The sequence below is a fragment of the Mirounga leonina genome, unplaced genomic scaffold (assembly GCF_011800145.1).
Source record: "Mirounga leonina isolate KUSES-001 unplaced genomic scaffold, KU_Mleo_1.0 Mir_114, whole genome shotgun sequence".
NCBI classification, from domain to species: domain Eukaryota; kingdom Metazoa; phylum Chordata; class Mammalia; order Carnivora; family Phocidae; genus Mirounga; species Mirounga leonina.
In genome coordinates, this window is record NW_023270265.1 from 23555877 (window position 1) to 23570102 (window position 14226).

Genomic DNA, 14226 nt, shown 5'->3' on the forward strand with positions numbered 1-14226 from the left:
GTGGGACCCCACAGACCACGAGGGCCCGACACCCCCAGTGAGGCTTTCAAAGTAACGACCCTTGGGAGTGCAGGCGGCCGCCGGGTCACAGAGGCTGGTGCCGGAGCCCCAGGCCTTCCCACCCTCCAGGCCCGGACTTACAGCGTGGAGAGGGCCTGGAGGGTGTCGAAGGCCCCCGGGGAGATGGTGGCGATCTGGTTGTCGTAGAGTGAGAGGAGGCGGACATTGCGCAGGCCCGTGAAGCTGTCATTGTGGATGCAGCCGATGCGGTTGTTCCTCAGCATCCTGGGGGGCGGCAGGGGCTAGTGCTGTGCCCTGCAGCCATCTACCTGCCTGCGCTTTGCCCACCAAGGCCCCCCCACAAATCCTCCTCTCGAGGCAGTGAGCCGAGGCTGGGGGCCACAGCACCAGGACTCCCCGCGCTCATGCTCCCCTCGAGACCCTCCCCTCTAGATGCTCTTCTGTCCACCCTGCGGCCACCTTCACTCCCTGGGTGCCCAGGGCACCCCCAGGCCACGCTCCACATCAACCCCCAGGGACGCTTGCTTAAAACCTGCACCCAGTCGTGTCCCTGTCCAGCCTGAAGCCCCAGGGGCCCACAGAATAATGTCTCCCCTCTTTCCTGTGACCTTCGGGAGCCTGTCTAACCCAGCCCCAGACCAGCACCTGCCCACCTCCCAGGAGAGTGGCACACCCTTGACTCTTCTGGCCTGCAGGCATGCTATCCGGGCCTGCATCACCATGCCTTTCCCTGGCTATGGTTTCCTTCTGGAATGACCCCTTTCCTCGTGTAGATCTGCGAAAGTCTCTGTTCACCCTCGAAAACCTGGCTCAATTCCCCTCCCCCACTAAAAACAAAACCAAGCTTGACACAGGATAGGCAATTCACAAAAGAAATTAAAATGGCTTATGAACGTTGATTAAAAATGTTTAAACTTACTAGTCATCAAGGACATGTAAGCATATTGAATCTTTGCTTGACAAATTACTAAGAATATAATAATATTTAATAATAATGCCCAGGGTCGGTGTGAGTGAATGGGCACTTTCACACTTGGGCCGGAGGAGAGTGACTCGGAAGGGAGAGGCACCAAAGGCCCTAAAAGGGCCCTTCATGCTTTCTTCCAGCCAGGCTTTTTTAGGGATTTATCAAAAGGGAAAAATCCTGGATGGGCACAGAATTTCATGATAAAGATATCAATGACAGTATTGCTTTTTGTTATAAGCAATAACAAAAACTAAAATAGCCCAAATTTCCAATAATTATGTAATACCTAGTCCTTCAAAATAATGTTGTAAAAGAAACTTTAATGATACGTACAGGTGCTCGCGTCGTGTTTAAGGACAAAGCAGGTCACTAAATAAAATGGATTCTAGGGTGCCATTCAGAAATACCAACACGTAAGCACCCCATGTGCTGGTGCGCATGCGCGTGCGAATGCCAAGGCACATGTGGAAGCACAAGACTGGAAAGGTGGCGGCTACCCACAAGAGCAGCGGTCGTTTGCATGTGGTGGGGGGCTTCTGGCCGTTCTCCTGTGCCTGCACTCTGGCTCGCACGTGCTGCTGGCCCTGGCCCAGCAGCCGCCCCGCCCCTCTCCTCCGTCCCCCTCCAAGCCTCCCTCGCAGGGAACCCAAGGGCCCACGACACCCTCCTTCAAGGAGTAGCTGGCCAGGGTAAGGACGAACAGGGCAGCCCTGTACGCACAGCCTGGGGGGAAACAGCCACACTAGATTCACACGTGACAAAAGCAAGTGGCAAAACACAGCACAGAGAGAATTCCCTTTTTGTAAAACAAACAGATAAACACAAAAACCCACAGGGAATGCCCTCATATATTCCTCTCCTTTACACGAATCCCATGACATGTGCTCGGAAAACAGATCGATAGGCCTACCCCAGGGCTGGGATTGAAACCCAGCCAGGTGCCGTCGGGAGCCGCGCTGCCCTACGGGGCAGCCATCAGCCACGTGTAGCTGTTGATAATTACGATGAAATGAAATTCAGAGTTCTGTGTCTTGGTGGCGCTAGCCACGCGTCAAGAACTGCCGAGCCACACGTGGCCACTGACTAGACAGTGCGGACACGGGACACTTCTGTCACTGCAAGAAGTCCAACCGGACAGCACGGTCTATTGCACACTCTAAGGGTCTGCATGCTCATTGGAAGAGCTAGTGCTGCCTGGGTGGAGAGACAGGGCTCCCTGCAGCGTTTCTGGAGAGATGGAGGACCCCAGGATCCCACTGAGTCCTGATGTCTGGTGAGCTCTGGCCGGGCTCTGGGTCACAGGATCCTAGAATCCCAGAGATGATGGGCCATCCCTGCTCCCCGTCTGCGCCGGCTGAGGTCATCTCAACAATGTCGCCACCTTGGGGACTTCCAGCCCCCCTGCCTGCATCTGTGCTGGCCACGCCTGAACTCAACGCACATGGGTGCTCTTGCAGCCTGATCAGAGGGCAGTGAAAGGGGAACCTCCAAAAGGGCCCACCTCCACTCACCCCTTCACCAGGCATCGACCCCACCCCCAGGGAACCATAGTTAGCAACATCTGATCACCTGCCCCACTGCAGTCAGGGTCCCGGGCTGTCCCTTGCCTCCTGCAAGCTGGGGTTAGGGGGGAGGGGGGACTCCCATCCTCTCATTGCAGACGCCCACGCCCTGGCTTGGGTTTGCCTGTGGCAGTCCGGCCCTGCTCCCTGGCCCGCACACTCACAGGGTCCTCAAGCTGTCCAGGCCTCGGAACATGCCACTCCGGATGGACTCCAACTGGTTGGCAGTCAGGTGCAGCTCGCTCACAGAGGCTGCGCCCTCGAAGGCCCCATCTTCGATTTCTGACACCTTGTTGTTGCTCAGATTGCTGGACGGGAGGCAGCAGAAGGATGATGCAGCTGAGGACCCCCCTCCCCCTGCCGACTTCCTGCACCGGAGCCCTGCCTCCCCCTGGGAGCTCCCACACACCCAGTATCTGCCTGCTCCCTCCCCCGCTACAGTCCTGACTGCAACCTCCCCGCCAATGGGTAACTCACATCTTCTTCAGATGAGTGAGTTTTTTAAATATCCCAGTGGCCTCCAGGATGGAAATCTCATTGTTGTTTAATCGTCTGTAAAAGGCAATGAAGAGAACTTACACATTCATAAATGACAGACATGAGACTATCTTCCAAATTGAGAATATTTGGGACTCAAACAAAGGAGTTCCCAGAAGAATTTATCTGGCAAGGCAAACTGATCCTATTTCAAAGGAAGGATGGATGGGGGTGCTGGGGGGTGAATGGGGATATTTTTAACCTTAAAAATGCCACAAAAATGTACATACACAGATGACAGGTATGTGTAGCTATTCATGCACACACATACACATGTGCACAGATTTATATTTTTAAAGAAAGAAAACAGCTAAAGGATGGCTTAAGATCCAACTCAATCTGATGGGATCACATCCCCTGGAAGAAGGCAAAAGCATGACTGAGAAAAGCTACCCCTGGTTCTGGCTGCCAACCTGCCCCATGGGCCAGAGAGGATCTGTAGGCTGTGATTGGAAGCAGAGGGGCTGCGGGGTGGGGGGTGGCGGGGAGCCACTTCCTGCCACGCTGGGGTCTCCCATGCTCCCCAACAGAGCTGGACCAGAGGGAAACTCAGAGTGGATCCAGGAGGGTTAGTGAGGCGGGGGCAGGTGAGGGCTGCAGAGAGGTAGGGGGCCCTCACAGCTCGGCCGTGGACTGGGGGATGCGCTCGGGGATCTTGGTGAGCTTCAGGCTGGAGCACTCCGCCAGGCTGGCCTCACAGCGGCACTTGGGCGGACAGATGGCGTCGCTGTTGCACTCGCTGTTCAGCTGGTAGTTCTCCGTGCCTTCAGGGACAGGCGGGAGCGGGAAGCTGAGGGGCCAGGGCAGGGCTTTCCCGGCCCCCTCAGCCTGCTGCCCCTGCCCACCCACTGCCGCTGCCCCCACCCCCCAGGCTGGCCTCAGTACCCCCCACTCTCCTACCTGGAATGAAGTACTGCTCTTTGGCTGGGGAGAGAAGCAGAAACACCATGAAGCTGCAATTGTCTAGGACTTGCAGGAAGAGCCCAGGCCCCAACCCCACTGCCCAGGTGAAGGCACCCCAAGAACAACACTGGGGTCCCAGATTCGGGCCCCAGAGCCCACCTGCCCAGCCCCAGGTGGAGAAGGCCTTGCTACAGAGCACAGATGCTCCCTGGCCAGGCTGAGGCTGGGGGCTGTACCACCCCCAGTTGAACTTCTCGGGGAATGCCAAAATACAGGACGCTCATGGGCAATGGCCCAAGATGGGGATGGGGCAGAGAGGCATCAGATCCCTGACCAGGATCCAGGCTCAGAGGCTGACTCACACTGTCCCCAGCCAGTTTCTGCTGCCCCAGAGCCTGGAGGAGGCAGTTCTCTCACTGAGGCCTCCTGATTCCGAAAGGAGTAGCATGGCAGCAAATTGTCCTGGGAGCAGAGGAACCTGGGTCCTTGACCAGGCAGGCCTCCCTAAGGGACCTTCAGCCAGCCCTAGTCTTCCCTAAGCCTCCATACAGTGCAGAGTGGGGCTGGTCAACCACTCAGATCCCAGGCTTCAGGTTGGGAACTATGCCCACTCGAGGGCCTAGAGTGGCCTAGGAGACGCGGTTGGAGCCATGAGGAAAACATCACCGGTCTCTGAGCTGACTGAAGACAGCAGGCAGGTGGACAGACAGGTGGGCGAGCGGGCAGCTACCTGAGCAGCGGAACTTCTTGCTCTTGATCTGCCCGATGCGCTTGTTGGCGAGGCGCCGGGGGCTGGCGCAGCGGGCCCCGCTCGTCTCGATGGGGTTGGTGCGCAGGAAGTCCGCCAGCCACTTGAGGTTACAGTCACAGATGAAAGGGTTCTGTGCCAGATGCCTGTCCAGAGCGGGCAGAGTGGGGATCAGAGACAGGGCTGCAAACCCGTGCTGACCTCTGCCTGGATGGGGCCTCGCTTCTCGCTGGTGGCTTGAAACGCACCACCTTGGGCCACTGCCTGGGTACGCCCACCAACTACAGAGAAGTCTGGCCAGAACATGGTAGTAGGGAAGGATCTCCACAGGCTCTGGAGCTCCCAGCTGTCCCTGCTGCACTCCCCCCTGCAAGTCCATCTACTCACCCGTACCCACCCCCCGAGACATTTCACAAACACAAGTGGAGGCAAGAGTGACCTGGAGAGACCGGCCAGACTACCCAGCCTTCCACGGGTGAGGGGACAGAAGAGGTATTAGAGCCCAGGACTGTTGGTGCCCAGAGGCCTCTGTCATGGGTGGTCCCCTCCCTGTGGCCTCAGGCAATAGCAACTTCTCTCCATAGGCTTTGTCAGGAAGGGGATGGGACCAGCGGTGGCAAGGCCGGTCCTGCAGCTGGGGTGGGCATGTCTCAGAGTGCCCACTGCGGCCCCTCACTTATGGGAATCTCCATTCCCAACCCAGGCCATGAGGGCTGCCTCCCCCCGTCCCACACCCCTGACCATTTTACACCCTGTCTTTGGACACAAGGGAAACTCAGAAAACATGGCTCAACAGTTACTTACGGGGAAATCACTTGTATTCTCTTGCCAGGCTGCCTGTGTGACCAGCAGGATAAATGTGGGGAGGGGATAGCTGGCAGGCGATGCTGACTGTAGGAACCTGGGTTGCTCTCAGCGACCACATGGGTGGCTTTCCCATTCGTGGGCCCTCCCCACCCCAACAGGCTCATACCAGCCACATCTGAACCACCCCAGCAGCCAGCTTGCTGGCCTGTGTCTTGGCCATCATAGCATTGGGCATGCCCTGCTTTCTAAACTTTCTAAACTGAGAATATTCCAGCACCTGTACCTGAGAGCTAATGCTTCTGCATGGAAGTACAGGGAGACAGAGCAGGGGCCAGCTCGGAGGACTAGCCATGGATGGCCACTTCTCCATCTAATGCCACCAGTTCAGGCCATCTACTTACTGGCCTCAGCCCAGAGCCCTGATGGGGCGCCAGGGCCATGCAAACAGAGGCATGAGCCCTGCCCAGGGTCTGCACCCAGCTCAGCTCTGACCCTGGCCACGCTCTCCTATTCGTCACCTCCTGGGTTCTGCTTCCTGCTTGGGCTCCTTGGTTGGAGCCTTCTCTGCCCAGATGTCCCTGCCACTCCCCTGGGCCATGTCCTCGCTTTCCTTGCCTGAGTCCTGGCTCCTGTCAGCATCGCCAGGTGGGCCACCCCCGCTTCTGCATCTGGTTGGACATTTGTCTCCCCATTTAAACTGTCTGTTTGCACGGAAAAGATGTGTTTGCTGAAGCCCCGTGGCAGATTCCGTCGATGACTGAAAAATGCATTAGGATTCGGGGCCTGCTCTGGGATCCGCCCGGTAACCCAGCTGCATCTAGACGCCCATGCCTCACTGCCTGGCCTCTGCCTGAACTAATTGCTTCCCTTTATCACAATCTCGGTAGAGAACTCTGTTTAAAATCAATCCAATTATGTTGTTCAGGCATGTATTAAAATGTTCAATGGGTGTGGGGTAGAATATATCCTTTTTAAGAACAGGTTATTTGTGTCAAAGCCAATTTATAAAAACTTGAACCACCCACAGAGACAAATGGCTTAAGAATTTGACACAAATTGGAATTTTTAACAATCGCAAAGAGCAGAGAGCTGAGAAGGGAAAATGCTCAGGAAGAAGAAAAAGAATACCTGCTTGGGAAAATATCATCATGTTAAAGGCACACCCAGAAATGAGCTGCATGTGGGGCCATGCCCTTTCCTCCATGAACATTTGTGAGAGTAGAAAGCAGAAGGGAAGACTTTATTCTAGTGTCCTTCTTGAAATATGCATTAATAAGTCACAGCTAGAAACCTTTTGGGGCAGATGCTCAACATCATTAGTCAAATTAAATCCACAATGAGACACCAGTTCACACCCACTACAGTGGCTATAATCAAAAAGACAAGTGATACCAAGTATGGGCAAGGACGTAGACAAACTGGAACCCTTATAATACACTGCTGGGGGGCGGGGGATGTAAAATGGCATTTACCACCACTTTGGAAAACTGACAATTTCTTAAAAAATTAAATGTAAATTTCCTATGTGACCCAGAAAGCCCAAGAGAAATGAAGACATTTGTCCACATAAAGATTTGTAAGCAAATATTCACAGCAGCTTTACTCATAATGATCCCAAAGTGGAAATCCAATGTCCATCCACTAGGAAGGATAAACACAATGTGGTCGATCCACTCAATGGGAAATTACTTGGCCATAAAAAGGAACCAAGTCCTGATACACACTATAATGTGAATGGACCTCAAAAACATGAAAAGTCAGTCACAAAAGATATATCATGATGATTCCAATTTTTTTTTAAGAGAGAGAGAGCGAGCAGGAGTGGGAAGGGAGGGGCAGAGGGAGAGAGAGAATCTTAAGCAGGCTCCACACCCAGTGGATCCAACTCGGGGCTGGATCTCACGACCCTGAGATCATGACCTGAGCCGAAATCAAGAGTCAGATGTTTACCCGACTGAGCCACCCAGGCGCCCTCTGATGATTCCATTTTTATGAATTGTTCAGAAAAAGCAAACTATAGAGACAGAAATTAGATTAGTGGTTGCCTGGAAATCAGCTAGAAATCGGGACTGACTGTAAAAGGACACAAGGGATTTTGGGGAGGTGACGGAAACGTTCTAAAATGTGATCGTGATGATCGCGGTGATCGTAGAAAACTGTAAATATAGGAAAAATCATGGAGTTGTACACTTAGAACAGGTGGGTTTTATGGTATATGTTATACCTCATTAAAGCTGTTTTAAAAAAAAAAACTTTGAAAAATCTCTTGGAGCAAGGAAAATGGCAGCAAAGTCAGGAGTGGGGCACAGATACTCGGCCACAGATCTCAGAGCTACCGATGGACAGATCAAGCAGGGTGTGGGTTGTTTAAATCTGCTCAGGCCTGACCCGTGACTCAGTCAAGGCGTTTAATCCTCCAAACCTATATTGAGAATATCTGATTATTCCTGGGTCTGTGTTTCTTTTATTCTCGTTCCAAACTGTACTCTGGTTGTTAATATATAATAGTCGCTTATGAAAGTCCGGTTCTGCTCTCCCGCCTTAAATAATGACGTCTATTCTTATGAAAAAAAGCACAATTGAGGGGAAAGCTAACTAACTTCTCAGGGATGGTGAAGAGACACCCGAGACCAAATCTGCTCTACGAGATGTTGTGTGACCTTGAGTGAGTCCCATGATCTCCTGCCTCAGTTTCCTCATCAGTGAAGTCGGGACAGTAGACCGTACGTCCACCGGCCATTGTGAGTGTTCAGGAAGATAACACACGGAACGAGCCGCGGCCTGGCCCTGGGTCAGGGCTCGACGAACAGCAACGACTGCTGTTGTTTTCAGTGTCCCGCTATTTCTGTCTCACCTGCAGGAAGACTTCCTGTTCCGATGTTCTGTCCCAGCTCTGTGCCCCACTAGTGCCTGCCGACGGTGGCCAGGGTCTCAGGCCTGGTGTCTGGCGGGCAGAAGCGCTCTCTGAGATCCAGCCAAAGACAGAGGCCACCCCCAGGAAGGGCAATCCATGTGATATGTTCACTCTCCGTCCACCCGGAGACAAGCTCCTCACACGAGACCCTCAGTCCTGGTCCCTATACCCCAGGCTTTCCTGTGTGTGGGTCCCCAGCCTCGAAATCTCCTTTGTGCATTTCTCTCGGACATCCCGTCAGCTGCGTAAAATCCTCCACCTTGCCCATGTCTCCCTGTAACTTCTGATTTCACATACTTGGCAAGATTTCCCTGTCGCGCTCCATCTTCCTCTCCCTGCCTGTAAGCAAGTTAATTAGCAGGAGGGGGCTGCAGGCAGGTGTGTGGGCTTTAACAAGTTGTCTTCGTGCCTAACGTGTCCTTGCTGATCTGCAGGGTCCCCAGGGAGCAGGAGTTGAGCCTTTTATTTGACCTGTTTCACACCTGGCTGCCCCCCGCCATGCGGATATTATCTGATGGAGAGCACTGTCCAGCAGATAAACAATGGCCATAACGAAATTAATAATAAATGCCCATGGAGCATGTATTTCAGAAGTACTTACAATGAACTCAGCTCTGTGTAAACGTCCCCTTTTATCTCCTAACAACCTTACAAGAAAATAGTATCCTCATTTTATAAATGAGTGAACTGAGGCCCAGAGAAGCTGATTAACTTGACCAGAGTCACACAGTCAATAAGAGGCACAGCTGGGAGTTGAACCCAGGACTATCCAACCCCAAGTCTGTGCTCTTTCCTCTATAAGAGGCCACTCCTGGTGAGCAAAAGGCACAGGACAAGACAGCTGCCTGTCCCCGGAGCCTGTCACTTCTCCCTAGGTCCTCCTGCTGGGACTGAGGGGAGGAGGGCAAGAGGGCACTCACAGGGTCTGGATGGCCCGCAGGGAGGTGAAGGTGCCCTTGGCGAGGCTCTGGATCTTGTTGTCATACAGGGAGAGAAGTGAGAGGTTCTGCAGATCCTGGAAGGCATCGGGCCGGACACAGTTGATCTTGTTGGCGTTCAAGAGCCTGTGGGCAGACCAGGGCTGGGTGGTGAGGGGAGAGGTGCAGAATCGGCCGTGTCAACATGCCCTGGGCACCTCCCTGGCACCAAGCGTGCATTGTCTCGGGGAGAAGTGCACAGGAGCTGGCGCGGCGAGTCCGGTCCTCTGGCTGTCCACTGCATGCAGGAAGCCGAGACCTCCGACTGCCCTCTCTGTGCAAGGGACCATCCTGCTCCACCGGCTCCTCTCGCTCTCAAGGACCTGCTACAAGTGCTCATAGGGTTCTTGGGAAGCAGAGAGCACAGTGGTCAGGCCACCTCCCAAAGGCATTTTGGAGGCTCCCCTCCTTTCCAGAGTCTGCCGGGTTGCCAGGCACCTGAGACGGAGCGTTTGTGTTCTGCGCCCCTCGGATCCTGGGAGAGCACCCCTGCCTGAACTCTCATGCTTCAGGGAGGCTGAGCTGGGTCCAAGCGTCCCCCCGTAGGAGACAACTCTGTCCCCAGCCACCCTGACCCCCTCGGGAACACAGGCTGCATCTCGGGAGCCTCTCAGCTCAAGCGTCCCGTGATCTGCTCTGAACCTGACCCCCCTCCCTCCCTCCCTGGCCTCAAAAGAACCCCAGGGTCCCTCGCAGCACCCCCAGCTCTGCCATTGTCCAAGCTCCTTGCCTCATTGAGTCCTGTACCCCAAAGAGGCTGGCAAGGCTAGTCTGAGAGGCCAGAGGAATACTAGCCCCCTCCCTGGGCACCACCCAAGGACACCCGCAGATGGGTCCTTACAGGAGCTGTAGGGTGTACAGGCCTCCAAACACACCCCGGGGGAGGTCTGTGATCTTGTTCCCATACAGGACCCTGGAGACAAAAGGCAGCAGAAAGAGAAAGTAAGAGGAGAGCCTACCAGGTGGGAAACGACTTTGCAAGTCGCACCCACACAACGGCACCCCCTCTAAACCATTCACAGAGCACAGCACGGTGGTGTAGGTTTGTTGTAACAAGCTGCCAGCAGGTGGCAGTAAAGTGTGTTAAGAGAGGGTCCTCCGTTTGTAGTTTGCAATGGGCTAGAGGCAGCCATGATCCCCATTACTGCAGAGCAGGCCCCCAGTACCTGCTCTCTGCCTCATGCATGGAACCCACAGAAGCCTGCAAAGGGGCCCTCTCTTTGGGGAACTTCATAGGAAATTAAGCTGGCCCCGGATGTAAAATGAGACTGTTCAAAGAGGAGAAAATCCCATGGGTAGGGTAATTAACATATTTTCAGAGAATTACTAGAAAAAAACATGAATGCTAAACGGCATGCACGGAATGAGCTCTGACGTCAAGCAACAGATAACACACCAGAAAGAAACAGATCAAAATTTAGCTGTGCGGAGGTCTAGGCGGTGGGGGTACAAGTGGGTTTCTTCACCTTAGTTCCCTCTGCGTTGGGCAGGAATTCCATGTATGAGTAGGGAAGAAGCAAAGGTTCCAAAAAGCCATGCAGGAATGGGTTCAGGCAGAGGGAGAAGTATCAACAGGGCTTGGGGACAGGGTATACTCCATTCCCAATATTGCAAGCAGCCCCCACGAGCCACCCCGGAAACAACTCAGCCTGTGTAAAAACAGTATGTACTTCAAGATCCTTTCTGGAGGAGGACATGGCAGAAGCAAAGGCTCTGCAGTGGGATCCAGGTTAGCCCATGCGAATTCAGTGTGGTTTGAATAGAGGAAACAAATGGAATAATAGCTTGGATTTTACCCAGTGAGCACCAGGAAGCCTCTGAGACAGGATCAGATTTGCATTTGGAAAGATCAGAGTGGAGGGAGCAGGGGCTGAAGCAGGGACACCGGGTCAGGCTCTGCCAAGGTGGACACTGTCAGCGAGGTCTATTAGCATGACATCAGCACAAAAGTTCCCTATAGTGGGGAGATGGCTTTGACTAGGTATCCATGAGCAATAGGAACCCACATTTTAAATGGGCTATTGTCATGTACCAATTTAGAAAGAGTTTCATTCACTTTTCAAATGAAGAGCCCTGCATTTTGGCAGGCCACCTCCAGAATCTGATCTCCTCAGCCAATGACAGCGACTCATCACCAGGCTGTCAGGTACAGCTGTGCAGGTTGTACACTGCACAACTTAAGGGGTGCCATTCACAATTGGTCCCACCCACTACCTCACACTCCACTCCAAGAGAAGAGGGTGCACACAGAGGCACTGAGCTGGCAGCCTCCTACACTCCCGAAGGGGGAGTTCCATCCTATTTCACTTCCCAGGCCCCTAATCTATGCAAGGCATGTGTTCAGTGCTGCCAACGATAAGCAAAAACACGCACTCTTCAGAGCAACAAATGGCCCCTACCAATGGGGGGCTCACCCAACTACAGGATGCCCTGAGTGCACTCTGTATAGACAGGTGCTGTGGGACCTCAGACAGTGAGGGGCTTGGTGAACCTGGGGGTGCAAGCGAGGGCTCTGGGAAAGAGAGAGATGAAGTAACATTTCCAAGATGAATGTTTGATGCCGCATAGCATTTTGTAGATTAATGGACCGCCCCCTCCCCCCGCCATAAACCCTCCAGGGAAGGGAAATGGGGAGAGGGGGAGGAAAATGCTTTTTTCTCATCCCCCACAACCTGCGAGCACACCTGAGATGAACGGCACAAGGTGTGGCAGACGTCGCAACTGGAGCTGGGAGTGGCTGCCCTCATAAGTGAGCTGGGGAAGGTTTGGGAGCTTAGAATGCAGGGGCCCCAGGAGGGAGGCGGGGCCAACATGAAGGCGGGGCCAACATGAAGGCGGGGCCAACATGAAGGCGGGGCCAAGTCAGGTGACTGCAGCCAAGAATGCTGGGAAAATCCCCTTCGGGGCAGGAAGAGCACCAGAGTTGTCAGGGGCAACAGCTCGGTCTGGATTCCCTCCACCCACTCCTAGCGGCAGAGTGTCCGCCAGCGAGGAAGGGGGAGCTGGGCACGGCCTCCCCCTCCGGAGGGGCCCTGGCACAGGGGTGGGGGCACCCTGGACCCTGGCAGACTTGGCATGGCTACTCACAGCGAGTTCAGGGAGCGGAGGCCCTGGAAGGCGTCGGGCGCCATCTCTGCGATCTGGTTGTTGCTCAGGTCTCTACAAGGGGAGCGGGAGAGAAGCCTGCTGAATCCCCCGGCAGCTACAGAGCCCTGCTTGGCCCCTCCTCCCAGATGCCACAGGAGGGCAGGCATTTCTAGAAAACTGGGGGGCCAGTTCTCCCATCCCCCTGAAAAGCCCCCGGCCATGTTTCCCTGTGCAGTCTGAGGCTCGTGCTCAGGCCGGCAGTCCAGCCTTGGTCCGTTCTTGAGGAAGCCTTACCCCGCAGCTCAGCTGTCCCCTACACCCCCCTCTCACGTCCGCAATTGCTCCCAGGAGTGCCCCGACCGGGACGGAGGATGACAGTCAGCTCTGGTCATGTGCCAGACTCAGGCTCAACACCGCACGTGGGCCTCACGCTAACTGGGAGAGGTCACACCGCCGCCAGCCACACGTCACAGATAAACCTGCCCCACGGCAGTGACGTGCCTGTTCCAGGCCCTTCCCCCTGCCCCGTGCTGACTCCCAGGAAGCGGCGGGAGACACTCACATCCTCCGCAGCTTTCTGTAGGGAGAGAAGGCTCCTGGGGGGATGGACTTGATCCCATTGAGCTCCAGGCGGCTGCAGAGAGAGAACACAGAAGCAGCTGGGTCCTGACTGCTACCGCCCAAACCAGGCCCTTTGCCCCTGCTCCCAGCCTCCATCTGGAGTAGGTAGGCTGGCCCTGGCACAGGAAGGGAGCTGCTGTATTCGAGCCCCATCACCCCAGATTTTTGTGGCCGAAAGGAGCCCACAAATCAGGCTACTACTAAGAAACCAACTCCAGCAGACTCACCCCGCTGGGCTGGACAAAAGGACCACAGAGGGACACCCTCCCAAGTCTCTAGAACTGCCCAGCTTTGGGTAGAGGGCTCAGGCCAGCCGAGGCTGGCCGTCTCTCCTCCATTTGCACGGAGGGGCCTCGGGCGAGCCCTTCACTGGACCACCAGAGCCTGGCCCGGCCCAAGGGCCCGCGGCCCAGCATCGGCCCTGGCCCATACTCACATCTCCGTCATGGTGTCAGGCAGGTTGGCAGGGATGGCCGTGAGGCCTTTGCCACGACAGTCCACAATGCCATTGCTGCAGGTGCAGATGGCGGGGCAGGAGCCGGAGGAGAGGGTGCAGGAAGGCACGCGGCCCGCCTCCCCTTGGCCTGAGGAAACAGGGGGCTGTGACCTGGGGTGTCCCAAGCTAGCACCTCCCACCCCAGATACAGCATCACGGGTGGGGACAGGGTAGATAGTATTTCTCTGAATACAGATGAACCAGAGGAGATCACCGAGGACTACCATGTAACTCTGTGGGCGCCCAGCACATAGCACGTGCTTGATAGATATTTGCTGAACTTGAATCTGAACCTAACTCGGCTGCATGAGAGTGTGATTCAAACACTAGGAAATCCTGGCCTAAATTCTAAAGCTCCAGGTTCTAGTCCATGTCACTCAACACTTTTGAGCCTGAATCTCCTCATGGGTCACCAGAGAATGACAAGGACTATGTTTATCGGGTACTCACTCTGGGCCACATGCTGTGGGAAGGGTTATACATGCAGTATCTCACTTAACCTACGGGGGTGTGATGTTCTTGTGGCCATTTTACAGGTGAGAAAACTGAGTCCTTGATATTATTTAATTTGTGGAAAATCACACAG

General features: G+C 54.7%; 1 protein-coding gene across 1 annotated transcript in view; it reads right to left on the reverse strand.

The window, feature by feature from the left end:
* SLIT1 (slit guidance ligand 1) overlaps positions 1-14226 on the reverse strand; it is a 163263-nt gene that overhangs the window by 34453 nt on the left and 114584 nt on the right. The window contains exons 9-19 of the mRNA XM_035026232.1: positions 13581-13728; positions 13086-13157; positions 12524-12595; positions 10278-10349; positions 9380-9523; positions 4721-4884; positions 3988-4011; positions 3707-3851; positions 3028-3102; positions 2715-2858; positions 142-285 (exon numbers count right to left, since the gene is read on the reverse strand). Coding sequence (XP_034882123.1) covers positions 142-285; positions 2715-2858; positions 3028-3102; positions 3707-3851; positions 3988-4011; positions 4721-4884; positions 9380-9523; positions 10278-10349; positions 12524-12595; positions 13086-13157; positions 13581-13728 — 1204 coding nt within the window. The remainder of the gene's footprint in view (positions 1-141; positions 286-2714; positions 2859-3027; positions 3103-3706; positions 3852-3987; positions 4012-4720; positions 4885-9379; positions 9524-10277; positions 10350-12523; positions 12596-13085; positions 13158-13580; positions 13729-14226) is intronic.